Source organism: Haemaphysalis longicornis, unplaced genomic scaffold (assembly GCF_048455015.1).
Source record: "Haemaphysalis longicornis isolate Haplotype H1 unplaced genomic scaffold, Haemaphysalis longicornis Haplotype H1 scaffold_9, whole genome shotgun sequence".
In the NCBI taxonomy this organism is placed as follows: Eukaryota; Metazoa; Arthropoda; class Arachnida; order Ixodida; family Ixodidae; genus Haemaphysalis; species Haemaphysalis longicornis.
Genome location: NW_027526460.1, coordinates 19,708,299 through 19,736,225, shown reverse-complemented (window position 1 = coordinate 19,736,225; position 27,927 = coordinate 19,708,299). Strand labels below are relative to the sequence as shown.

General features: G+C 48.0%; 1 protein-coding gene across 2 annotated transcripts in view; it reads right to left on the bottom strand.

The window, feature by feature from the left end:
* LOC144153092 (cell adhesion molecule Dscam1-like) overlaps window positions 1–27,927 on the bottom strand; it is a 136,308-nt gene that overhangs the window by 34,919 nt on the left and 73,462 nt on the right. The window contains exons 2-3 of one of the 2 annotated variants that reach the window (XM_077684744.1): window positions 24,548–24,832; window positions 50–172 (exon numbers count right to left, since the gene is read on the bottom strand). The exons of the other annotated variant lie outside the window; for it this stretch is intronic. Of the exons in view, the coding sequence (XP_077540870.1) occupies window positions 50–172; window positions 24,548–24,832 (408 nt within the window). The remainder of the gene's footprint in view (window positions 1–49; window positions 173–24,547; window positions 24,833–27,927) is intronic. 2 annotated transcript variants of the gene reach the window in all.

Sequence of the window (27,927 nt, the reverse complement as noted above, 5' to 3'; positions counted from 1 at the left end):
CGCAGTCGTGTCAAAGTAGGTGCGGAGGGAGGAGGAACGCCCGTCTCACCTGACTCTTCCCGGGACCAGCGGACGGTGGGCGTCGGGTAGCCGACCGCCAGGCAATCCAAGGACGCCGGCCCGTTGAGCGCCGCTGACGTGTCTCGGGGCCTCGCCACCCACTCCGGGGCCGCTGCGTCGGGAGAGAAGGAGAAAACATCGCCATTAATGCGCGCTTAGTAGTAATCGCTTACTTGCTCTCGCATTCGTCACTCGTAGCCCAGGCTTTCAGCTGTTATTGAACGACGCTTAGAGTGCAATTAGGGCTACAAAGCCAACACCAAATATGTATCTAGTATATGTAGTAAGCGCAAGTGAGCGCTTGCCAGCGGCTGTGCGTATGCGCGCTACCACGCACCGTGTGGTGGTTTTACCGGGACAGGCGTCGTGGTACGTTACGACTGGCGACCACAGTGATATAAAGAAGATCGTGTACCTGTTTCGGTCCTACTAGTGCCCAGTTGGTGCGATTGCGCATGCGCACTCTTCCCGTCTTTACGGTGGTATCGATCGAGCATCGGTTGTGGGACGGGGACAAGAAACTCCATCTGCTACACTAGGGTGTTTTAGCCAGTTAACAGCACTCAGTACCGGAAACAACTGCACTTCCTCGTGCCTAGACGACGGCGCCTTGATTGCAGTAAAGGAACAATGGTCAAGTCAGATTTAAGCATTGTTTGGCCGGCATGGCGAACCCACGCAGCCTGTTTTGCCGATCACCTTCGTCAGATTAATGACCGTCTTTATTAACCACTAATGGAGCAGTCCCAAATATAGTGAATTGGAATACTATAACCCCAACCATTTTGAAAGGTGAAAGCAAGAGCGAGCTTTCTGCTTTACTCCAGTGCTAGCGTAAGAGAGTGCACTCAATCCAAAGTCTGGGTACACGTGGAACACTGAAGAAAGAGCAGTACTCGTTGCTCGCGTTTTTCCTTTTAGTCTGTCTGTTCCGCTCTTTTAAAATGCAGGCACTTCTAGGTCCTGGCCCTACAACAATATAATTTTTGTTTTAGATGTCCTTGCTATTCAGTTTTATTGCCGTTATTCTTGAAACACGACCTGCTTATTTCGAAGTGAATGAGCGTACAGCCTTTACAGTCGCTTGCCCGATTCAGTTGCTCACCCAATAACTGCTTCATTTTAAAAATTTTTTTTATAATAGACGCAGGCACATTTTCTCCTCGATAAATAGATGCGCAACACAGGTACGTTAATGTTAATTGCAAGAAACGTGCGTTAGTCGTCGCGCGTAGATCCCCTCAAACACCTACCGAGCAAGAGCGAGAATAGAATATTTAAATGAACGACTTCCGGGTCCATTAGCCATTAAAATCGCAACATAAAACCGGACAAAAAACAAACAAATGAAAATAAACATTCAGGACAGGCAGTTCGATTTAGACTCACTCGCAGTCACCTTGCGGTGTCGCAGTAATCACCCTTCCTCTTTTCCACCATCAAAAATAAAGTGGCCATTTTCCCGCCTTCGCTCGGTTTTAATGAAAGCAAGGCAGGTGAAAACACTCGAAGCACCTGGCTGTGCGCTTTGCAAGCTTCGCGTTGATCGGCTCCGCGGACAATCACGGGCCGCATCGGTGGTCCGGTACGTAATTACGCGACTGGAATAAAGGATGTACACCACAACGAAAAGACCAGCGTGCGACCAAGGTCGTCGTGGAACGGAACGAACGGGAGGAGTTATCACAGCTCGCGGAGCGGATGGCTTTTCAGTGCACAACCGGTATATGATGAGCTTCGCAGAGGCCCTTTCGAAACCTTGCTTCAGTATCTGTCGCAAGAAGCCTTTATATAACAATCACATTGTACTTGTGACAATAACTACAACTGCAAATTCCTTACGAAAGATGCCGCTTATTAAACAAGGTTGTACTTTTTAATTATAGAGGTTCCTTTTTTACTGTAAATTTTAGAGGTGTAGAAAATAAATTTATAGAGCCGGAGGAATAACATTTCTGCATTGTGGTGAGTTAATAGTACACCCGGCTGTTGTAACTCTACCAGCAGTTCAACTTCAGAGGTGCTGAAAGGTAGAACGAGGTCTTGATTCTAAAGAGAGGGCCTAGATGGGCTTAGATAATAGTGAACCTCCTCGAGGTGAAACTAAACCCATTTGCATTCCTAGCTTATGTGTTTTGTACAATGGACTGCATACGTGCGGCTTGTGAAGCAGGACCGGGCATAGATATACTCAGAAAAGTACCCAGGAATAGAAATATCACGACATGTCTGCCTTCCAACCGTGAAGATACATTTCTCTTTGACGTAATGGGATATCTCACCCAGTAAGAAAAGTATCCGAGTATACAGATACAAGAATATGGATATGAGTTAGGACTAGTACTACTTTTATGGCGAAAAAAGGAGAACCCGTGGTCCACGTTGAGGAAACGGGTAACTAGGAAAGGCGGGTGAGGATAAATACAGGGGAAAAGGTGGATGAGCAAGTTTTTGCTGGTATGAAGGTTCGCAATTTCACTTCAGGAACATCACATCCTTTGAAGGGTTGTTCAATTCGGACTGCGCTACACCGGTCTAGTGCTTTGTTGTGTAGTGCTTTGTAGTGCTTTGTAGTGTTTTGTTGTGCTTTGTTGTCCAGCGTTGTGTTTGTGTCCCTCCTTCTCTTGTCCTGCGTGTTCTTGCCGCTGGTTTCTTTTTTGCTACATTATGAACCAACAAGCCCAGCATTTCACTCTCTTAAATCACAAGGTTCACGAACTAAAGAATACTTTATTATCTGTCTGCACCAGCAGACGTTCGTGTTGTAGGGAATAAACTCCACCTTCATTGTGCAAATGTCTTGGATCGTGACGATATCCTTCATTTAAGTATGAAGGTAACGGTACCATCTAGTCATTTAAAAAATCAGCCACATTAAAAAGAAAAGAGGGATAGTAAACCTAAAGACTCTTCGTAAAAAACCCCTCCGAGGTCACAAAACCCCAACGGTAAAAACAGGACATCATTTCCGGTAATAATGATAGGAGATACTCTGCCTGGCAGGGTATCGCGATAGATTCGATGCACATACGGTAAAGATATTTCACTGCAGAGATAAAAATATGCTCAGAAGTACCCCTAAGAGAACGTAGCGGTTATTTTGTATAGCGATACCGCTCACCTCTGGTGCGAAGGCGCACCGAAATATCCCCCCACCTCCACTCCGCGTGCAAGCGTGCACCCGTTCGAGCGCGAAGGACGCGACCGTCCATCACATATCATTTTGGGACTCGATCGAACGCGCTGTGTCGTGCGCGTGTAGGTACGTGTATCTCTCTTCTCCCGCTATTTGTGCTCGGGGTCGGTCGTCGATACTGAGTTTGTTCTCATGCGGTACTTCTGTACATGCGCTCGTTCGTATCTGTTTCGGTCGAGGCAAGTTCAAGGTTTTCAGCGTCGTTCTCTTAATGACCCTGCCCCGGGTCAACTTTTCCCGCTCGAGCTCCGCATTTCCAGTTCCGTCTCCGAGAAATGGAATGAGGAAAAGGGCGGACGTGCGCGCTCGCGCGGCGCACTCGTCTTCGGGTGTGGCGCAGAGTGCAGATTGCACACGTCCGACACCGGAGTGCTTTGAAGGAATAGTAATTTGACACGGTCGCGTGTGTGGATATCGTTCGCGCGTGACAGGCGCGTGATGTTGGGAGGACTGGGCCGACTTCCGTTCCTGCCGAGAGTGCGACGTTTCGGAGAAGACCCCGGTCGAAATGGGTCGCAAGAGTACGATACAACGCAATTTTTAGTCGTAGAAAATTGTTTCTCTCTCTCTTAGTCGTAGCACAGTTGCAGCTTCGGCTCATAGCCCCCCCCCCCCCCTTAATTTCTTTGAAATTCTGAAAATACCTTGTCGTGCGGTAAATTTAACGGTTTTCATGGTAGAGTAAACTAGGTTTACAATAAAGTAGAAATCACTAGAAAGCTCTGGAAAGGTCACAAGAAAGTCACGCATGATGGTCGGAGTCAACCTGAGGATAACTTGAGGTCACTACAATTAGCGCCACAACAAATAGTCAAACAAGACCAAATCACACTACGTATAAACAATCGGAAGGCCTGCGTGCTCGTGCAGCTGACCACTAAAACACGTGGGTGGTGGTGATTTATTAACAAAGGAGGGAAGAGAAAAGGCCTGGGGATATTGTTGAACTCAACAGGGAGTTCACCCTCATACGACCCAGTCCAGGGAAGGGGATTGGGGCTTCAAAGGATAGGAAGAGAGAAGGGGGAAGAGAAGAGCGGTGCTCAATAAAAAGCACCTCTTTCCTCCTTGCAGCGGCGTGAACGCTACAGCTAAGAAAAAAAAAAAAAAAAACAAGAGAAACCTAACACTAAGAAAAAACAACAAACGACGTGGACAGGACACATCACTGGAGTGTGACGGAGCTGCTCACGCACGAAGCGAGGTATAAAACATCTTCGCGCCTTGGATGGCCGCGCCTGTCTCATTAAACGGAGTGATTGTTCGCAAGCCTTGCGCACCTTTCTACACGCTTGTCGTTGCTCTCGCTGTTGCAGCTTTCCCTGCAACAATAGGCCGGGAACGCGAAATACCGAGCATCACGGAGAATCCCGGAAGGAAGCCAGGTGCCTGTACAGCGAGTCTCCAAAGCACGCGCGCTCCCCGCTTGCACACACAAAGGGACCGCGAAGCGTATTCTGCAGCCGAACGCGTTGTCTAAAAAGCAAGAAAATGGGGCGTGTGGCAGCGAACAAGATAAAACGAAGAGCGCAGCCCACTGCGGAGTAGCGGGACAGGTCCCGCCGAGAAGTGAGTGAGGGGGACCCTTGAACTTTTAGGTCGTGGTTTTGACGCCATCTGCTCGCGACCGCTCCGTTCCTGCGCGCACACGTGTGCTGGATGGTGTCTGTGTTTCCTTCTTGCGGGTGAGGCACAGGGTAGTGTCACTAGATAATGTTACAGAGTATCGGCACTCTTTTCTCCTGTTGTTTCGCATCGCCGCCATGATCATTGGTCATTTCGCATTAATTGACATTTGTTTACACTGCGGCGGTTCATGGGCGCCGCCATTTTGTTGTTTATGCGTTTTAGTCGGTCGACAGCTTGTCCTCCCTGCTTTTGCGGCTGCGCGCGACTGACGTCGTTCCGAACGCGAATCAAAGATAACGCCTATAACAGCATTTCTGCAGCAGAAGTATGTCCGAAGATACCATTTTGCTGCATCTTCGGCAGTGTTGTTAATAGACCCGGTCAAAGTTAGCGGCGAGGCCGTATAGAAGCAGCAATCTCGCAACCAAAATGGCCGCCGTTGTTGACTTGCGTGCCTTAGTGGCGGTACCCTTATGCCATATCTACTGACACTAGTGCGGAGGAGTTTGGTTTAAAAAGTTGAAAAAGAAATCAGTACAATCCCGACTTTGAGAGAGAGAGGGAAAAGGGAGAGAGAGAACTTTATTATCCTAATCGGGTGGGGATTACCCGGAAAGCCCTAGCCCACTTCCTCTAGAACGCAGCGATCCAGCGCCTTCTTAGTGCTGTGGTTACTCGTAGGACCTGGAAACGATCAAGGCAGCTTGAGTCAGCCAGGTTGGAGTCAAGGCTGCAGGCAGCTGCAGGGCTTCGAAAGCTATAGCTGTTTTACTACTGGTGAACCTGACGGTTGCGCTCACAGTTTGGCCTCGCGTTTTAATTAATTAATTAATTAATTGATTAATTAATTAATTTCTTGCTTTGCCTTTGCACAGCTTACAGCAGCGGCTGTATTGTGGGTGTGCTTGGCGAGCGACGCCCTGCTGATGGGTTGCTTCGGCAAAGGTGTACTAGCGTCATTTCCGTGACGGATATGACGTCAGTGAAATCTTGGTGTATCCCGACATAAAACACTTTCGTGTTAAAATACAAAACCCGAAAACGAACTCTCTCTGTAGTGCTAAAGGTTGCTTCCCCACAAGAAGACCCTGTGTGCAGGCATGCACCCTTTACAGGCCGCTTGCTTTGTTGTCCTGGCGTCATTTCCGCGACGAATATGACGTCAACGAAATCTGGACAGTTATGTACTATTTCAAAACGACACACACAACCAATGACAATTCCAACCACTCTCAGTGGCTGTCAGGTAACTGAACACTCCCGGCAAGTATAAAACGTGCATCATTTTAAACAAGTCTCGTTTGGATAGCATTTCATGCGGCTGCGAGCAGCAACGTTTCTCCTGTAATAACAGACACACGGGCAAAACTTGCTAAGAGCTCACGAAACAAAACTTCAGCGTATATTTCAAAACATTTCGACGTTGTAATACTTCTCCACCCGCGGCATTTTATAGCACAACCGAACGCTCGCAAAAATGATATGGACGAACATAAACGGTAAACAGCGGCGCCCGACGTGCGACTGCTTCTCCCGCAGACGAGAGGACCGGAATTTATTCATGGCCCGACGCCGGCACGCCTGCAGTGATGACGGTCGCGTTGTATGCTGCGCTAGCGGAGTTTCACGTGGGAACAAGCGCTTCCTTCTTTATTTTCGCCGGTATGCGGGAGAAAGGAAACGGTGCAGCGTTTCGGAAACCTAAAAAATAAAAAAACGAAAGCACGGGATGTGGACAGAAAGGAATTCCAGGCGGCACATGCCGATATCCGACGCCGGAGAATCCTCCGGAGACATATACGCCCAATGCGCAGACACGAGCCGCTCGAAGAGACCCGCCGAGACGCGTATACATCGCCGCCGGTCGCATTTGATTTGCAAATGGAGCAGAGGAACGGAATGGGACGACATCTGCGACTTCACGGCTCTCTCTCTCAATAAGGTAGTGCATTGGTTTAAGGCCCGCGGGTGCACTCGTATTTGTGCTGTAAAAGGGAACCAGAATACCTTCACGATATCCAGTTGCTCATAAAATGTATTAGTTCGCTTGAGACCCACTTTGTTTCTATATCCTTCTTTCTGGTTTCACTTGCGTGTGCGCGCCGACTGTATACATCTCGTGCGTATGTTGTTTCACAGCTCGCAAAAGTGCGCTTTTGTTGAACGCTGCGCTAAAGAAAAAAACGTGAGTGAGCGAATGAACTTTATTTCCCTGAGCTTCAGGCGCTGATGGTTGGCCATCCAAGAAAAAAAAAAAAAAAAAAAACCCAGCGAAGTAGGCTTAAACACTACCGTGTTCTTTGCACAAATTTAATAAATGACAAGCCTTACTGTAGCATAAATGCAAATGAACAGGGAAGGCAAGAGAACAAAAACTAACAAAAGTTTGTAAAATAAGCAGCGTGTTTTTCCTGCTAAGTATTTTGCATAGTGCGTGCCTGTACGTGTCTCCCAGCGTGCACGCGTTCGTCTGCACAGTATTGTTTAAAGTTGAACGTATCTGTTCATCTGCGTATTAACAAAATCATGCTTCTTCGACACTGCGGTCAGTCTAATTTAAAGGGTACTCGCTTGAAGACGGAGTCAATTCAAAGCATAAGTTGTTACACGCTATGTTTTTTGCACTATTTAAGGCATGTAGTTTGTAACGGTTCATCAACGCTGAATCGTATTTTATCTGTAGTGTTAAAAGCGAGAAATGCTCAATTTTAGTTCCTTTCGACCTCGACGCAAAGCGATATAACGGGGAATGAATTTATTAGATGCGCTTTCTCTGAAGCTCATTTTTTAAATTATTTTCTCATCTTTCTCCCCCCATTCGAGAAAACTACACGGCTCCAGTGAGCGCTTTTGTTTTGCTGCGTTTTCGTTTGCTTTACCGATTCCCGGCCGCGGCGGCCGCTTTTCTGATGGAGGTGAAAAACAAAAACGCCCATGTGTACGAGATTTTGGCGCACGCTAAAGATCCCCAGGTGGTGAAAATTAATACGGAGCCCTCCACTACGGCGCGCCTCATCGCCTGCGTTGCGTCGGCGCGTTAAACCCTACAATCAATCAATCAATCAATCAATCAATCAATCAATCAATCAATCAATCAATCAATCAATCAATCAATCAATCAATCGATCGATCAATCAATCAATCAGTCAATCAGTCAATCAATCAATCAATCGATCGATCGTTTGCTTTAGAGAAAAATATCTTTCGCGAGCTTTAGTTCCTTGTCCATACATCCTTGTTCGTCTTCAAAGACTAATAAGTTGATATTCTGTAGCCACATAAACAAACGTTGCTTTTTGCATGGTATGCTGTCCACGTTAGGGATTTTTCGTTCTGCATTTCCTCGTGTTCATCTTTTTGGATTGTTGCTTCCACTTTACACGTTCGTGGGCAGTGCGCATGCGTGCTCATTAAACTGTGACGAAATTGTTTTCACATTGTATGCGCATAATTTCCATGTTAAAGGGTTTCTTTTTCGTTTTCTTCTATTTGTGCAGAGATCTGTCGACTGTCCGTGGGACCTTAATAAACTCTTAATTGAGTTATTGCTATTACTATTATAAATTAATTATCACTGTTATTACCATTACACGATTGCGTGCATATAGGAGGAAACCAAGCAGCCTTTTACCGCACTTCGATATGCGTATAGCAGGAGTGCACTTGAACACCTGGAAGCTGAACGCACGCAACGGGATGTCCGGGCGGTTAGGAAGACGTCATATCGAGTAAAAGTAGGAGCAAAATAAGGACGTCGGATCGCCGCATAGCGTGATTGATTCACTGTCCGAGACATCAGCCACGCCCTCATCGTAACGAACAGATGACTATCGGGTATCCGGTAAGCGAATGTCGGAAGTGTGCACGGCGTCGCGAAAGGCGTGGAGAGACTGATGGACAGCATTGTTCCGTCCCGCATCGTGTGTCCCTAAAGGCTTATCTGCTCTTTCCAGCTTCGAAGCAGGCAGGTGTGATCTGCTCAGTTCGCGCGGATTAGCGTTTGTAGATTCGTATGTGTCCCTCTGTTTGCCACTTGAGTTGCTTGAGTTTTGCTCTTTGCATGACATGAGGGCAAAGTCAGTGTATAAAAGCAAAACAGTGTCGACGCATTTATTCAGTTTGTATCAGGGGTCCAGTGGGTTACACACGCTCTTTATTTTTTTAAAACGAAAGTGTTTTATTCCCGGATACACGAAGATTTCGCTGACGTCATATCCGTCACGGAAGTGACGCCCATACAATGAAGCATGATGATGATGATGATTGTTATTGGTTTCCCCTTTGTAGCGGAGTGATGACATGCCATCTTACCAAAAAGGGCTAATATACCTGTGTTTTATAATCTTAGTTTAATACTAGCGCTGCTTAGGGCAGGTAAAAAAAGCTTATTAGGCACAAAATGCTCTTTTTTTCGGTTACAGGTGGTAACTGTCCGGGGCAATATTCCCCTTTCTGCGGCCTGTGAATCGTGCAGCAAGCGGCCTGTAAAGGATGCACCCTTGCACACAGGGTCTTCTTGCGGGGAAGCAACCTTTAGTACTAAAGTGTGCGTTATATTTAGGGTTGTTCGTTTTCGGGTATTATATTTTAACACGAAAGTGTTTTATGCCGCCATACCCCAAGATTTCACTGACGTTATATCCGTCACGGAAATGACGCCAGTACACCTTTGCAAAAGCGACCCGCCAGCAGGGCATCGCTCGCCAAGCACACCCACAAGACAGCCGCCGACCCGAAAATCATGCTCAGCTGCAGATTTCGCTGCACATTTCACTTTCTTGTTTTACTGATTCCTACGACAACTCAGCCACAGGTGTTTTTTTTTGTTTTGTTTTTTTTGCCCCCTGAATAGTCCGCCCATAACCCACATACGTTCCGTACACCATTCCGAGTTCACCGCTGTGCACAAGCCAGGAACAAGCGTTGCTAGCATCCTGTGTACGCCACTGTTAATGCGGATACCATTACACCATAAATTAAACAATTCACCTATTCAATTTGATCGTCGGTTTCACCTACTGCGCTCAGACAGGCAAAAGATTCAGACCAGGCTGCATCAATATCGCGCGTCACGTCTGGCAGGCTTGCGTCATTCAATACGCAGCAAAGGTGTAGGCTTAGCTGGCAGGGAACTAGTTTTTGTGGGGAGCGGATGCAGTGTTGCGGTGCCAACACGCGTGAATCTGTCTGTCACGCCTATCAATAACTTTAATTAGCAATAACGTTTCTATGGACAATGTGTCTGTGGTGACTACCCCGCCTGACTAATTATTGCAGTTTTACAGCGCTTAAAGGTGAAGCGCGTATGCCGCAAAATGACGATTCGTTTATTTAAAAATGGTACGCCCATGGCAATGCCTACTGGGTCTCATTAATCGGGGGTAATAAATGGGCATGTAGGGAATGAGGCAATCACATTCTGTATCAGTGTATAAGCCATCGATTACAGTGATTCGAACCCAATTGTTCTTCCCGCGACCAGATGCGGGAGCTTCCAAGTTCCGCAGCGAATAGTCCTCTCTCTTTCCTTAGGCAGGCGAGCAGCGACGTCTGAAGCTCCCGCATCGCTCTGAGTGACAGCCGCCTCGCGCTTCCTACGCCTCCGCGTCTGTTTACTGCTTTGTTGCGCAATCGCCTTCTCAAATGCCCGCCTCCGGATCTTCGCTTGGACGACCTCCACGTCGGCTTCGGGTGTCGCCATACGCGAACGACTGCGCATGCGCGAACACCGCGTGGGAGCATCGGGTTACGGTTCGGTGCCACCGGCCCCGCGTCGGAATAAACAGGCCCGCGCACGCTCGCTTTCAGGACGCGCCGCGACAAACCGCGGGGTCAGCTCCGGAATACGGATGCGCGTCTGGCACAGGCGACTGCTTTGTGCCAGATCGTTACCACCGTCGCAAGATTACGCGAAAAAATGAAGTAACGGAAAAAGAAAAGCGCTCTTGGCTTCACGCGCGGATAAGACGACGGTCGGTTGTGGCAGACATGGAGTGTGGGTCAATGTACGTATGTGAGGTTAATGCCTCTGACAGCAGCCAGTTTTGACGGCACGGAAGCGCCTATGGCGTAGATTGAGGCGCTTTCCATTGTGGCTACGCAGAGTTCGCTTCGATTTGCTCAAGAGAGTTGTGCATTGACACCAAGCTGGTCCTATTTTACGTCAGCCAGATCCACTCTTTGCTACCTAACTTTCTTTAGTTCCTCTATCTAAACACCCCACCCTTCCGTACTGTTGTCTTTCTCGTCCTTGTTGCTACTATTCTAAGTATAAGCGCTTTCCACTCCAACTCTCGCCTCCACTTCTATCCCCTAACCTCGACAAGGCGCCTGCAACTCTTCTCCGTTCCTCATTCCCATCTCTCACGCCCAAGCTCTGCATTTTATCAGTAATGAAATAGAGAGCGCACAGCTTTTGATAAGCGTCAACAGCGAGGTCCCGAAAGTGCACCGTATAGAAGGACAGTATTCGCCTTTCACCGGAAGCTTATCGCTAATCAGTCTTGTCTTTTGGCATTATTCGTCACGTTAGCGACTGTTTATACCATGTGTTCTCATCCCTAATGACTCAATGATTATTCAGCTAATCAGGCAACAAGAACAAAAATACGCGCAAAAAACATTTCCACCGCTGACGTATCTGGGAGTGCACCTTCTTTCTTTTTGTTAAACATAATTGCGTTAGCAATGACGCTAAGATTAGAAGAAAAGCAAAAGTTTCGCTTGTAGAGTTTTCGCGCCTATACGTTTAGTGTATAGGTTCCTGTCTACCTTGATCATTGTGATGCAGGTTGTTTTTCTGGATGAGGAGGATAAAGTTTACCCAGCGGAGAAGAAGCGAGGCTGTTGACTGCGGACAAGGACAACGTGTATTTACGGGACAAATAACTGACGAAAAAGATAATCAACATTAACCTAAGAAGACAAGACAGTGAATGTCCTACGCAACAAGGTTCGCGCCCAAAATAGTTCGCGCTCACGTGTTGGTCTGTCGGTAAGCTGTCCCGGTGCGCAGGGCTCGGTCCGCTGCTACGGTGTTCCTGTTGAGGTCGGTGCTCCGGCCGATAGAAGACACGTCGGCTTCGGTTGAAAGTTTCTGGTAGTCAACGGGGAAGGTGCGGCTCGAAGCGGAGTTCCCCCGAACGTTAGCGCCCGGCAGGTCGCTCCCTGAACCTCGTTCTTCCTGCTCGTTCGTGCCACCACCGTCTTCTTCTTCACTCTCAAATGATGACACGGCGCTGTTGCCCGTGCGCTGTCAGTCCACAAGGCCAGGAGGGAAATGTGGCTCGGTTCTGAGTCTCCTGGGCGTTCGCGTCCAGCAGAGAACTCGCCGAGAGCCGCGTTCCTCCTGCCTTCAACTTGCTACCTCCGTTCCGCCTCCTGTTCCTCTTCTTTCTTCTCCTTCCCCGCGTGCTCTTTTTTCTCTCGAAGCGCCCCCAGCACGAGCGCTTCGTTGTCTTCACTTCTGGCTCCTGGCTCTTAAACGCGCCTCCTCACAATTGCCCCCATCAGAAGAAGTGTTTTCGGGGAAAATCACTTCCAGTGAGAAGGTTTCCGGCAGTCACACTAAAGTGTCCAGTCATTGCACACGCACTGCACCACCTATCACTAAGATCACCAACACAGGTTCAATTAACGAGCACATACCAGCAGTCTATAAAATGATCAACCTAACAAGCACACAAACACAAACTAAAAATACAGCTGCTTAAGAATGCAAGAACCTGCTGACACTTTAAACCGCGACTTCCACAAAAGTATCACCTAAGAATTAACAGAACCAAGATTGTGCTAAGCAAACCAACTAACATACTTTTTAACTATATCACACAACAAAGTTACCACTGTGCGAAAATATTCCACACTCCAGACGATCGGCGTTGGTTCAAGTGGGGTCAAGTAGCCCGCTCCCATTTGGCAGAGTACAACCATTGAACATATTACACAACAATCTCCCACTTTTCTTTCCTAAAATAAATTAATTTGAGATCTGTCCTTTTCTTCCGATTTCTAGCGAAGTTGATGCCGTGAGTTCATACCGGTTCGTTGATCGTCGGCTTCATTTTCACTTTTTTGCGGCGCTTCCATTCAGCACCTTTCCCGGCGTTCCCCGCTTGGCTCTGAACAACGGCTCTGTTCGCATCGCTCATACGCCTGATGCACGAAAGCGGGTCAATTTGTTTCGCTCGAAACCAATGCTTCATGATTTTGCAAGATACCTTGCCCTTGCGAGCGATTCTTAGGGCCCACTTGTGAGCTCGCAAGCGGCGGGACACATCAGGTAGTTCTCCAGCCTGCGCTTTTTGCGGCGGATAAGTATTGGTTCTATCCATCGTGAACCGTCTTCTCCACGTCTGTTTTTTGCGGTGTATTACTTCCTCGAGTTGTTCATTTGGCCTGTATCCACATTCAGGTCGACTCTCACATCTGTCAACAACACTAGGCTTTGACCGTTTGGCCTCCCCCTTATTCGCAGGTTGTTTTCTAGGGGTTGCATGTGTTCGCTCAAAATCGCCAGTTAAAGATTGGCCTCCCTGGTCAGGAAAAAGGTTTTTGCCCGGGAACATCAACTCCTGAAGGCCATCTCTACCCGATTCAATTACTCGCTCTTCGTGGTCGACATTGAATTGCTCCGTCTGAGAGCGCGTTCTAAACAGCTCAGACAGCTCGGCACACGGCTGCACAACGCTGACCTCACTCGGTCCATTAGCAGTAGGCGTGCCAGCACGCGGCTTGTCTGCCTGTGTGCTAAGCTCAGCACGTGAAACTCTTCGTGTGTCGAACTCGTGTTTCACCGGCGCGGCCGGCCGTTCAAACTCCTTTTCTTCGTCTTCTTTGCGCGTGGCCTCGTCACAGGCTGCGACCCGCGTTACTTTTCCCTCACGAGCCTGGAGGTCAATGCCCTCTTGTCTGCATCCGTTTTCTCCGTGACGACTGTTTGTGCCTAATATTTCGAGGTCTAACTCAGCAATCGAGATCTGCGATTCATTCTTCACAAGCTTAATCTTGCGGTCTAGATCGGCCAGTTCAAGTTGAAGCCGTCGCACTTCTGCGTCTCTCGCGTGTGCCCTTCTTTCACGAGCAGCGTTTGCCTCTCTGTCCAACCATTTCCTCAGCTCAGCACCCGCCAGTCCTAGCCCTTTCCCGATCTTCAGCAAATATTCTAATTCCATGTCGACGGCCAAATGCTCGCCTCTCCGACACACCTTCCTCCTCAACTCTCTGATAATATTTCAGAGAGTCCTGTCGCGGACGCCATTATTGTGATGCAGGTTGTTTTTCTGGATGAGGAGGATAAAGTTTACCCAGCGGAGAAGAAGCGAGGCTGTTGACTGCGGACAAGGACAACGTGTATTTACGGGACAAATAACTGACGAAAAAGATAATCAACATTAACCTAAGAAGACAAGACAGTGAATGTCCTACGCAACAAGGTTCGCGCCCAAAATAGTTCGCGCTCACGTGTTGGTCTGTCGGTAAGCTGTCCCGGTGCGCAGGGCTCGGTCCGCTGCTACGGTGTTCCTGTTGAGGTCGGTGCTCCGGCCGATAGAAGACACGTCGGCTTCGGTTGAAAGTTTCTGGTAGTCAACGGGGAAGGTGCGGCTCGAAGCGGAGTTCCCCCGAACGTTAGCGCCCGGCAGGTCGCTCCCTGAACCTCGTTCTTCCTGCTCGTTCGTGCCACCACCGTCTTCTTCTTCACTCTCAAATGATGACACGGCGCTGTTGCCCGTGCGCTGTCAGTCCACAAGGCCAGGAGGGAAATGTGGCTCGGTTCTGAGTCTCCTGGGCGTTCGCGTCCAGCAGAGAACTCGCCGAGAGCCGCGTTCCTCCTGCCTTCAACTTGCTACCTCCGTTCCGCCTCCTGTTCCTCTTCTTTCTTCTCCTTCCCCGCGTGCTCTTTTTTCTCTCGAAGCGCCCCCAGCACGAGCGCTTCGTTGTCTTCACTTCTGGCTCCTGGCTCTTAAACGCGCCTCCTCACAATCATGTTATTTCCTTATTCCTTTCCCGCCGAGTGCACGTGTGACGTCTATTGATCGTGGGAGGCGAGGCACTCAAGCGCACCTGTTTTTGACGTCTTGCACCAAGTTTATATAAGTGCTTGAGAGAAAAACGGTGTGCAGTTCTAGAAGGAGCGCTCGAAACAGGAAATCAAATGAGGAACCAATGAAAGAAAAGGAAAGAGGCAAAGCTTCCAGCTGAGGGAAAAGGCCGGAAGAGTAAGGGGCGTTGAACCTCGGAGAGAATAGCTTGACGACAAAAAAATTCGGCAACACTATTCAGGTTCCGTCCCACCCACACCCCCATTTTAGGCTTTCTGTCTTCTTTTATGGTTTCTTTTATGCTTTGTATGCTTGTAACGGGTTCTACGCTTTTTTTTTTAGTATAGCGCTATCAATGAAACGCTCTTTTCAAGCCTTTTTCTTTATGCAGAAACGTCAAGCGGGCTACAGTGTTAGTGAAGAGCGGTTGGGGTTTGAGTGTTCATGAAAAAAGGTACGACTGGCTTTGTTGATTCGGTTTTTAATATCTCGGCCATTTCAATTCAGCCTGAATGATTATGTATGTAGTTGCTGATGGCTTCCTCGTGTGTTCATACTATCTTAGTTGTCCAGGAGAAATGGTGCTTCAATTCTGCGTGCTTTAACCGACGATACACACAGCATGTTCCACTATCGTTGCCGTGGGTTTTAAAGCTTCTAATGGCAAACGCTCTATCTTTTACTCTAAACAGCTACACCATGGACTTTAGCCGGAAAAAAGCACTGTAAATACCTGGCAGGATAAGAATGGGGGGAGTGCATGCGACAGGCATTCTCAGATAATGGCGCATGTATCTGTTTTACCTTGTCTTCTGCGTCCACGTCTAGCTTGCGCAACGTTTTCTTTCTCTCAGATAATGAATGGCAGCCTACCATTATCCCGGAAGAAGGAAGTGTATGACAGTTGCATCTTACCGTCAACCTCCCTTGATTTGAACGTGATAAAAAAGCTTACAAGATATCAAGATACACGGTTAAGAAAGGGGGACCTGCAGAAATGTCTCAAACACAAGGAGAGACGAAAATGACCAACGTGAGCGGTTACTTGTTATAAGTCTTTTATTTTTACAGCAAAAGCGCTATAGCTACCCCACCTCATAGAATCGTGTCTGTCGGTGCGAAGCCTGTCAAAGTAACACGGGGAAATGACGTCGCGCGAGCGATAAAAAAAAAACAGCTGGGGCTAAATTCTCTAAAAAACGGGCGTCGCTTTGAAACGACGGGGTAGCGCCATGCAAATGCATGTGTTCTGGGGTTGGGGCCGTCGCTTTTGCTTTCCCTCGTGGAGGGTGAGCCGCAGAAAAGCGCTGTGGCAAGGGCGCGAAGCGACACCCACTGCCCCCCGTCGTTTCACTTGCAAAAAAAAGCAAAATAAAAATTACCAGCGGCGCTCTCCCCCGCTGGAGCTCTGCCACTAGCATTCACCTAGTTTTATGAAAAGACTTTCAGTATTTTCTGTTTTTTCCTGTGATCGCGCATTCCACAATGACTCTCTCTCTCTCTCTCTCTCTCTCTCTCTCTCTCTCTCTCTCTCTCTCTCTCTCTCTCTCTCTCTCTCTCTCTCTCTCTCTCTCTCTCTCTCTCTCTCTCTCTCTCTCTCTCTCTCTCTCTCTCTCTCTCTCTTTCTTCACTTTCTGTTATGATCGGTTTTTGAATCGCGGCACTGTGGGCTTATTGTTCTTTTTTTTCTCAATCTGTTGGAAATTTGTTTGTGCAGTGGGCTGCGCAACAGGAACGGAGCGCAGCGTTCGTCGAAGCGCACGTGGCCCACAGCATCATCGGAGGAGAATGACGAAACGATGACTAAACCCGACGGCGGTGAAACAAAGCTCGCTGATATGTGTGTGTGTGCACTTAGAGGAAACAAACGCCGACACCGCCCGGGACGGGGAGCGTCCGTTAGAAAACTGCGCTCTGATACACGTTTCATGACGCCAGAAAAAAAAAAAAAAAGGAGAAAAGAATGGAGCGGTGCAGACGCGGCCTGCTTTCATGCCCCCGCGAAGCCCGAGCGCAGCAGCGCCGGGGCTGAGTCGCTCATTTCTTCTCGCCGAGCCGCCTCTTGCCATTACTGTAGTCGTCTATCTTCCGCGGCCGTTTCTTCCGGGCCCGCGTCGCTGCTGTGTACACTGGCCCGCCCGCACAGACGGCCACGGGGCAAAAGAAGGGTGTAGAGGAACCTTTTCACCTGCTTAATAAGAAGGCGCCCTCCGCTTGGTCGTGTCATACTACTGATGACTGATTTTGAAGTTTTATTGAACGAATCTCGAAGCCATCACTGTAGCTAACGAAACTTTCAACTTTCCCGGAGATAACAGCTTAGGAGACAAGGCAACGCGCAGGCTTTCTTAACTAGAGGGTGTTTTGGAAGCAGACAGGCTGGCTACGCCGGCGGCGTATCGATCCAGAGTCGCGCACGGCCGTTGCCGACGGTCTCGTAAGAACGCGCTCCCCGGTCCGGTCCCGCCCTTTGCCGACCGCTGCAGCCGAGGCTGCGGAGAAGAAGAGCCGGTGCAAGTATCGCGGGCAAGCCGCCTTCGCAGGGGCAGCGGACGCACACAGCCTCCGTTTTTGCTCTTCCGCATCATCTTTTCTCCCCCCGCGAGCTGCTCCAGTTGCCTCCCCTCCACTCCTTCGTACTGTACGAAGGATGGGATCGACCTTCCTGACCCGTTTGCCCCCTCTGCTTCGTCCTCCTTCACGTTTCGGCCCGTCTCTGGCGTTCTCGCTCATTCCTATTGGCCCGTTCTGTGGGGTTGGAGTCCTAAGCATTCGATTGCCCAACATGGCGGCGATGCGTCTGCCTGCATTACCCACGTCGCTTGGCCTCTAATTTGCGGATGTCATTATTGTCTTCCTGCTTTTTCCTTCTTTTTTGGAGGTTTGTAGTGAAAAAAAAGGGAGGTATCGCTTTAATTAAGGCTGACTATATGCGTGATCACCGCCTGAAAATCAGCTCCAGGAATGTGAACAGCCAGTCAGGTTGGGTTAACGGAGCTGAGCTTTGCTTCACTCCCCTTTGATTCAGCTGCGATCACTAACAGACATGCCTAGGGTTATAAAAAGTTTTGCAGAAAATCAGTAGGTTTAAACATTTCGCTTAGAGCTTGTTTTAAACAGGTCGTTAAGCTTAAACAGGTCGCCACCAGATATTTGACCCGAAAAGGCTGCCTATTGCCTTTTAGCATTAAACGTAACCAAGCGGTTCTACTGCTCATGCTGCGACTTTGCGTGGCTTCCACACACCGGTTTTATCATCTCATTGCCTCCTCAGATAGCCCTAATAACTTCACGTGTCTGATTGCTAACCCAGTGAAAAAGGACTTATGCGTGTGTCCTGTTAATGCGTGAGATATATATATATATATATATATATATATATATATATATATATATATATATATATATATATATATATATATATATATATATATATATATATATATATATATATATATATATATACGTTCTTGGCTATTATGTTATTATGTTAGCTACGATTGAAGAATAGTCAGAGTGAAAACCATAAGATTTATTCTAATGTTTCGTCCGGGGACCGGCCTTGCCTAAATAACCGGTTCTAAAATATATAAACTCAGTAAATGTTATTCTATAAGAACGAGTTCCAGAGAAGACACCAAATCATTAATGAATACGATAATATGAAAACAAAGTGTTGCTGTCGAAAACTGAATGCCGCAGCAATAAATTGAAAAACATAAAGACCGCAGTTTGCTGGGAAATACCGCAGCTAATGTTCCTCTCAACGGAGCACATGTAAAGCAATTAGGCCCCCCAACAAAAACGCGCTGCCCATCGATTCTGATTGTTTTCGATTTTTTTTTTTTTAGGTACTTCTCTCTTTCCTTGTCTTCGTGTCGGCGGCTCGGGAAAGTCAGCGAACACAAATACAGCAGCGTATAGCCTGGAAAACCGCTATTGAATGAAACGGGAGAAAGTATAAAACAAGGCGCGGAGGAAACGGAGAAACCATAGCGATGCAAGTTTTGTGTGGCAAGTCGCTTCGCTTAATTTCTCTCCCCGGGGCTCGTTCTTTTACGAGCTCGGCAGGCACTGCCTGAATGGCCCGAGGCAGTGTTCGCGCGAATGCGCGGCTAACGCTGACGCTGCTAACGCTCGCCGTGTGTGCACGCAAGCGAACGATAACGTGGAAAACGACCGCGGAGAATAATTGCTTCTTTCGAGCCCCCCTGCGTCACCAAAACACTCATTGGCTCGCTCGTCTCGTCTTTGTCATTTTTTTTCCGCGTTTTAGGGCGCCAATTAAGGCTTAGCGAGTAGTGAAATACTAACGATTTTCTGTTGTGTTCCCATTGGAATCAATTCACTTCGTTGGGTTCAATCCGGCTGCTGCGTGCAGTTCAAGATTGCTCGCCATATTGTAGCTACCTAGCACTTGGAAGTTGAAGCGCTCCGGAAAATGGGTCCTTAGTACATAGCAAAAAACAAATTCGGCACGACTGCGAATGCACACAAGGATTTCGGGGAGTTTGGCTTTGATTGCGCCAGTGCCAGGAATGCTGTCGCCGACTATGTATCGGGCGTCTTACACTTTTGTAGCGTGAGCTACACTGGCTGAGGTTGAGCAGTTTCGCGTGGCTCCTGGAGAGCCGTGCTGCGCATGCGCGAGGCGCAGTGACGTCTCATGGCGCACAGCTGAAGCGCCGGAGCCGCTGCCGCCACGGCTGGATTGGATTGGATTGGATTGGATTGGATTGGATTGGAAATCGTCTTAGCAGCAGTAAGCATGATAATAATCTAATCCTAGACAACCAGGAAACCTAAGAATAACCAGCTGAACCTTAGCTCACACTACGTTTATCCTGGCAGAGCGGAGCTAAGCCACTGCTCTTTTTTGTTTTGTTTTCTCTTCGAAAAATGCCTTCACAGACAAGAATTTTCAATCCTTTGCGACGGGGAAATACGGGGACTTCAGGAAGTAGCGTGACGTTCGTCTAACATAGTTCTTGCTGCTAATTCTCAATTTTCCGGAGGAGAGAATTTCGTAGTCAGGCTTAGGATATTGTCCAGCCTCATAAAAAAGAATAGACGCCATGGTTATCTTGTGCTGTCATAATTATGCGCGCCTCCTTGGCGGCTCATGAGTGCTAATTGGTACAACACGCGACGTACATTTGAAAATGCGATAGCATTCGCTATCGTGCAAGCCCCTGCTTCCTCCTCCTTTCCCTTCTTTTATTCACATTATTCATGTTTCCCTGCTGCACCAAGTGTACTAGTGAACCGTCTAGCGCCCTATCAGAGAAAGAGGCTGACTTTCAAAAGGGCATCAGAGCTGACATCATGCGTTCTTGGGCCGTAAACACGTGCCTTTTTATTTTTTATTTTTTTCGAAAGTAAAGTTCAATTGGAAGTGGCGCCTCGTCTGTCGTTCTTGTCACCTCTTTTCTCCATGTTTTCGTGCCTCCATTTTAGGGGCTTGGGCTGTCGGCGTCTCCTGTCGTCGTCGTCCTCGTTTCATGTAGTCACGGCACTAAAACACCGGTACACTCGTTTTGCAACTCCTCGCGCTAGAACGTTTCATCTCCGTGGATAAAAACGTGTACTAAAGAACGTACCGGAACACTCGTTTTCCAACGACTCACGCTAGGATGCTTCGTGCTTCAAAAACAGGAGACTTTTAAAGCTAAGCTATATACCTCTACCCCCCAACAGTTCCATCTCCGTGGGCAAAAACGCCTAGGCGCCAAGAATACACATACACTGCCTGCTTCGCCCCTCACCAGCCTTCACGATCGTGGAGACGTCCCTTTTTTTCAGCTACCACGTAGGCTGTGCCCTATTTTGAAGACACGCATGAAAAAAAAAAAATTCCTTTCTTCGCCAAGCCTTTCTACCAACACGTAATCCACGATCGATGCAAAATAAATAAAGCTGGCGCACGCGGGGGAATCTCCTTGGCATTCCATCCGATGAACTCTGACCGTGCAGCACTGCTCGATGGCGAACATCCACCACGTATAATTAAGCAAAAAAAAAAATAATAAAAGAAGCGCGTTTCCAAAGGAGGCACTTGGTTGCTCATTTCGTTTTCTGCACGCGATGCCAGCTGGTCTCCCGTCTCGCGATCGTCATCATTGTTCCGGCACCCCCGGTGGCTGCGGGAGCGGCGGACAAAAGGGGAACGGGCGATGCAGAAGCTTGATGTTTTTCAGGGAGCCTGGGTACCGTACCTTTCCCGTTATAATATGCCTCCTTACGGCTGCGTCAAACCGTGCTATGCATAGTGGTATGAATAAGCGAGCGGTGAGCCTGCAAAAACAAAGAAATTCCCGGCCATTTCCACTCACGTGAAACCTGGGCAGGGGCGAAGAATGCAGTGCATAAGTGTATTCTTGGCGCCTTGGCTTTTTTGCCCACGGAGATTAAACCGTCGGGGGGTAGAGGTATACAGCTTGGCTGTAAAAGTCTCTTTGAAGCACGAAGCTCTCTAGCGCGAGGCGTAAACGAGTGTCCCGGCGATTTTTTAGTACGCGTTACGTTATATCGCGAGGCGTAAACAATTTTCTTGGTATTTTAGTACCGTGACTACATGAGACGACGATTACGGCGACGACGACAGGAGACGCGAACAGCCCCAGCCTCTAAGGGGCTTCGCCCTTGATACTTCAAAGTGGGAAAAAACAAGCTGACGGGTTTTCTTTTTAGAACGAGCCAATACTCCGGTCTACCGAAAAGCACTCGCCGCCATGCTTCAAGCTTTTTAACCAAAGACCGCGTCCTTTGGGTACAATTATCATTCCGTGGCCGACCAATAACGTCAAGCAAGTTTCAGGTGTGTAAAAAAAGTTTTTCTCTTTTGAAACTGCAATGGAGCAGCATTGCTAATAATCAATAGTGCTAGTCTTAGCACTAATATGGAGTGCGTGTCTTTGAGTGCCTGATTTCTACTTAGTCATAAAGTCCTTGTTAATTTGCACACGTGTTTTATTTTCAAATTACTTTGGTTCATTATCAGTGATATAAATCTCGATATTGAAGTCGCCGTCATCTTTGTTGATATCAAGTCTCTGTTACCACGCCTACACATCTTTTTATTACTATGCGTTGTATCTTGGAGCAGCTGCTGGATATATGTACTTATTTGTCTGCTCTTGCACTGCATGCACTACTTATAAGACGTTGACGTGATCCTTAATTGGTGCATTACTGTTTTATTTTAGTATTTATTAAGAGATAACTGCTTGCCAGTGCTCCCAAGACACCAACATCTCGTTGTAATTATTTAACAATAAAAAGGATCCCTTGTAGTGGGAACTGGCTACATTGCGCACATGCATTTAGAACGCTGAACACACAGTGAAGAAAAAATAGCTTTATACGTTTGATAAAAAGAAAAGTTCCATATTTTATTTCCTTATAAGTGGCGACCATAGAGTGAGTGCATCAGTCGCAGGAAGGAATCATTTCGTGAAGGCTGTCACACCCTGTGATACTACGAGCACCTGCGCCTAGTTTACTTGTACAGGGCAACGAATGATCCTGAAATTAATGATCCTGAATTTTTTCTGAAACTAGTTATCCTGAGATAGTCCTGAAATGCATGATCCAGAGGTGATCCTGAAATGCATGATCCTGAATTTAAAAGGTAGCATGTATATGAGAAGAACTTCTTGCTGGGCTAGAAACGCAACAAGAAAACACGGACAAAGAAACAGAATAGACGAGACAGGCGCTGTCTCGCCTACTCTGTTTCTTCGTCCGTGTTTTTTGTTGCGCTTCAAATCATGGTAGCATGTATAGTTAGCGCGAAGAATCCGGGTTTTAATGAAGACCTACGTGCGTAAAGATGGCGCATTAAATAAGTGGCCGTTAACTTACTCTGTTTGGCTCGGCTACTGTTATCGGCAACGCGAACTGCTGCTTAAAATCGCGCAACTACAGTATAAGCATTGTGAGTACAAGAGACGGGAAAACCCGGGATAACCTCCGCTAAGGGGAGGCGAAGCGGAGAAGAATTTTTCGTGGCCGCGCGGAGCCCGGGCCTCCACCGGCTCTTCCTCCCCGCACTTGGGTCCCGGGGCTCTCCTCGACGGCCGCTTGCAGCCGTCACCGGCTGGGATAAAAAGGCAGCGCATAGCGAGCTCTGTGCCCTGTGCACGCGCGAGAAAGCTCGCCGCCACCCCCGCACAAGCGCGTAACGTGCTCGTGCGACGGCCGCAGTGGAAGCGGGAGGCGGCGGCACATCGATCGCGGCCGCCAAGTGCTGGGCGCGCCAGACCCGGCGTTATATGGGGAGCCCCAGGCCTTATATCCCCCCTCCTCCACCCTCCTCTCTCTCCACCTCCTTCATTCCTTCGCCTCGGGGCAGGGCGTGGCTCCAGTAAAGTCTGCCCCGCACCGAGAACTGTGCGATCCTGAGATCTGCGGCACTGAGATCCACGCCTGTATCCGTTTCGTCGATACTTGCTTGGCTGAGGTATGCTGCGCAGAGATACGGCGCACGGAGAACCACTACGTCGGGGATTACTGCATTGAGAACTGCCCCGCTCAGCTCTTCAACGATACGGATAAGGGTAGCTCGTTCAGCGTTCACCCGATTATTAGGCCCGTTACTGCGTTATTACGGCGGCTAGGCGGGCAACAGCGTTTTAGTCAAGGTTTGTCTCCCGAGTCGGTACAACGGCTGCGGAATAACGCGTAGCAGAATGCTCTTCGAGATTGCAGGCGCACACAACAATGAAGTATGGCTTCGACGGTGTCGACAAGAAAGCTTAAGAAGAGCATCACGGCTTTTAGGGGAAGAAAGGCTGATGGTTGTGTGTCTCATGAAACACGGAGTACTGTCGAGGACTCCGTAGTTGGAGGTCGTCCGAGTCACTTTTGTTAACCTCATCTTTTTACAGGGGTGTTTTCGCGGTCCGCTTTTGTGGAACAGTTGTTGCTGCAGCCTATTTCACCGTACTTTCACTGGTTGTGAACAATCTACTGTGCTCATTCATATTACTTAGTGTGCAGTTTGGCCAGTCGTTATCCCGCGGACACGCAGCGTGTGTTTATCGCGACCTCATGCTTTTGTTAAACAAGCGGCCGTAGGTTACGCTACGTCTGCGGTATTTTTTTAGCTCACAATAGTGGATGGAGTGCAGTTTTGCGAACAATGGGACGACCCCACGGCTCTGCTTTCTCATGAGAAGGGCAGGAGGGTGGTAACAGTGGTATTTGTTTCGAGCACTGCAGGAAACAGCTGGTCTGCGCTCTGTAATATTTAATTGACGGTGACAGCCACAACGCGAGGGGTTAGTACTTTCACAAGCCTGCCGGCTAAACAGCATGCTCAATTGCAGGCGTGCCGGAGGCTTGTAACGGTTGATTGGCCACGGTCAACACAGTTTTGAAGGACTTCTCGACGGTACAGTGCAGGATAACTCAACGGTCAGTGCAATGGTTTCATCAAAGTATCCAGAAGGCTCGGACAGGTTGCCAAGTATGTGGGAAAAACACAACCCTTGCAACTTCTTTTATTGGCTTGAATCATGAAATCAGACGTGATACTCTCTCACCGGCCTACGTGAGCTGTGGGAGCTTGCCAGTACCATGGGAGTGCGCGCACCGAGTATGTTAAACAGAGCATCCTCACCTTGGACTAGAAGTTGGCTGGAGTATGCGTCGCTGCCGTGGAGGTTCTTGAGCGCGCACGTGTAGTTCCCGTTGTGCGCCACGCCGAGGCTGGCCACCTCGAGGACGGAGAAGTCCTCGAAGGTCTTGATGCTGACCTGGTGGGCGCCGTCGCTGAGCCGCTGGCCGTCGCGCAGCCATTGGAAGCTGAGTGGCGTCGCCCCGGACGCCGCCGAGCACACCACGCGCACCTTCTCACCCCTCAGCACCGACTTGGGGAAGTGGAACGGCTGAACTTTGGGCTCACCTGCGCATGCGCGGGAGGAGAAAGAGATCCACGGAGTCAGCGAGCGGAAATTTATGATATACAACGGTAGAACGTAACGGTTAGAGGCCGGCTAGGTTTAATCCTCGTGGGTTCGAAAGGTAACCAGTCGTACTCTGTTTATCGGACATCTGTTTTTTTTTTTTTTTTTTCATGTTTGATTTTTTTACAGTGGTTTCTCGCCATCCGCGTTTGAATACGAAAACACCCGGTAAATATGCATTCACTGCAAGCATAATCAAAATGAAAGAAAGCCAACGTTACGGGGCGACATGATGGACGTAAACCAAAGGAGAGTTCTACGTTCTTTACCAGCACTTAAGAACTCGTTGGTGGTGTTAGAAAACAAAACACTTCGACGGCACCCGCAGGGGGATTGGCCAATCAGTAGAATGCGGATCTAAAGCAAGCTCTACAAGAGCACACCCCAGTGTCACACCTCAAACCCCTAAGAGCACACCTCAAACCCCAAAGCACACCTCACTGTCCGAAGAATGATGGTTAGACATGATCGTCTGTGGCTGTGATGCCTCCAGTGTGAATTTTAACTATCGATGGCCGTGCAGGAGCGATTCTTGCACCTTTTTTTTTTCTTTCACCCTCTTTCCTTTGTTTTGTTTTTTTCTTGTTTTGTTTTCTTTATTGCTTTCACTTTTGAAATAGCCAGCCTTGTTTATACAAAGCAAGCACCCCGCTGTCTTATTCTTAAACACAAACGAAGTCTAAACTGCACAAGCCCTTCGTCTTACCAGGTCTTACATTGTTTGGTTTGATATGCCGCTCAATACTTCGGCACGCATTTTTTCCACAGTGTTCAATTTTTCGTATCTGTACTTCGCGTGCAATTAGTGTTGGAGAATTTTGTTGTTCGCACGGCCCTAACCGTACCATGCAGGCGGTTCACTGTTTCCCAGAATTCTCTGCGCGCGTATACAGAGCAAGGGGACTGTGAAGAAGCATCACATAGTTCGCTTCGCTCTCGTAGAACGCCTGTTTTGATATGATTTGTCAGCGAGCTCCGCGTCCTTGTATAAACTGAGTCCCTCCGTAAACACATTCGCTTTCTCAGCAAGAATGGAAGCCTCGCCATAAGCCTGAAGCTCTTCCTCGGTGCTGTATCGATTTTTTTACGAGCGGTGAAACTGTATCCTTTTCTGAAATGAGACCCTCGTTCCGCAACACAGCCGGGCCATTGTTGCGCGCACTCGTATCTTGGCTGAGCGGGGAGGCTCTGGCGTCTAATCTTACACTCAGAAACGGTTTCCATAGTTACCAGGCAGCGGGCTTTTAAAAGCGGAGGCCCTTTTTTTCGGTGCTCTGACGTCATACAAACAGCGAGCTCAAGAACTCACCCAGCATATATATATATATATATATATATATATATATATATATATATATATATATATATATATATATATATATATATATTATACTTTGCCCCTTAAGGCGTTCAAAAAGATGCGGAGGTTTCACATTTCTAAGGCTTTAAGCGAACTACCTACGGTAGCGCGACTCGCCAATCTGCTAAAAGCTGCTGTTCAGTTCGATTTTTTATTTTGTCGGTAAAACTTCTCTGTTTTCTGATGGAGGCGAAAAGCAAAAACGCCCGTGTGCACGAGATTTTGGCGCATGTTAAAGATCCACAGGTGGTCAAAATTAATCCGGAGCCCTCCACTACGGCCCGCCTCATCGCCAGCGTTGCGTCGGCGCGTTAAGCCCAACAATCAATCAATCAATCAATCAATCAATCAATCAATCAATCAATCAATCAATCAATCAAGCAAGCAAGCAAGCAAATCGGCTGCAATCATGGATTTAAACCGTAGTGATGGTCGTTAAGGTTGCGTACAGCTTCGCTATTTTCAATCTTCACGCGTTAGTGTGAAATTCCTTCATTTCTTTTTTACTTGAACTCTTTCGTCTATTTTCGTTTCTGTATACAGAGTCCAGCGATCTCTAAAAGAAGCTCGTGACCATGATATACCACCTTGGGCGCATTGAATATGTCTCCTTAAAATAATTAAAAAAAACTAGTACAATTATTTGGAGTTGTAAAACACTTTTTCTTTATTTTTCGGCACTTTAAGGAAACGTATAAAATAAGGGATGCCACAACTATCCCTTCTCCCTCAAATTTTCAGCGCAAAGAAGGCTTCACCTGAGGCGCCATTTTCAAAATTTATAATCTACAAAGTACGCGTCGTGCTCGTTCGCCATTTTTCCGCGGGAGCTGTTACCGGCACGTCGCCCCTGTGGACGCGATGGCCGCCTAAACTGCTTCCAAGGACAGTAAACGCTCTGTTTATGACCTCCTGTGGTCCTCTTTTAACCAGACTACAGCCGTCGCAGTTTGTTGCTGTTGGCTTGATCTGTTGGTGCGCGTGGCCGCAAAAAGGAGCGATCGTTACGGGGCCGGTGGCAACGTTAATGGCCCTATAAAAGGTTACGCCGTGCGTCGTTTCGTCGCTGTCGGTGAGTTCTTCAAGGGGAGTAGCCAAACCATCCAACCGCTTTTTGCGGTCTATTCGCCATTCGGCCGTTGTTTATGTGTACGTTCGCAAAATTGGCGCACAGCTCCGTGACCTTGTTTCAACCACTCCCATGGATTTATAAAAGGACCAAGAAGCACGGTAACGGCTTGCTAAAGCTGCCGATGATAGGTACACTAGTATTATTATTATTAGAAATTTCATAGGAAACGCCCGTGTGTACGAGATTTCAGCGCACGTTAAAGATACCCAGGTGGTCAAAATTAATCCGGAACCCTCCACTACGGCGCGCCTCATCGCCTGCGCTGCGTCGGCGCGTTAAACCCCAGAATCAATCAATCAATCAATCAATCAATCAATCAATCAATCAATCAATCAATCAATCAATCAATCAATCAATCAATCAATCAATCAATCAACCCTCCCTTTTGGGTCCGGCGAGCTCAAAGTCATCCCGCGCGTTTAGATTCAGCTCTTGGTATGTGCTTCGCATATAATACACAATTTTGAAAGAATAATGACATTGCTTAACATCAATGGTGTTTGGACAGAAGGACATGAATCCAACTTGCCATCGATTTATTT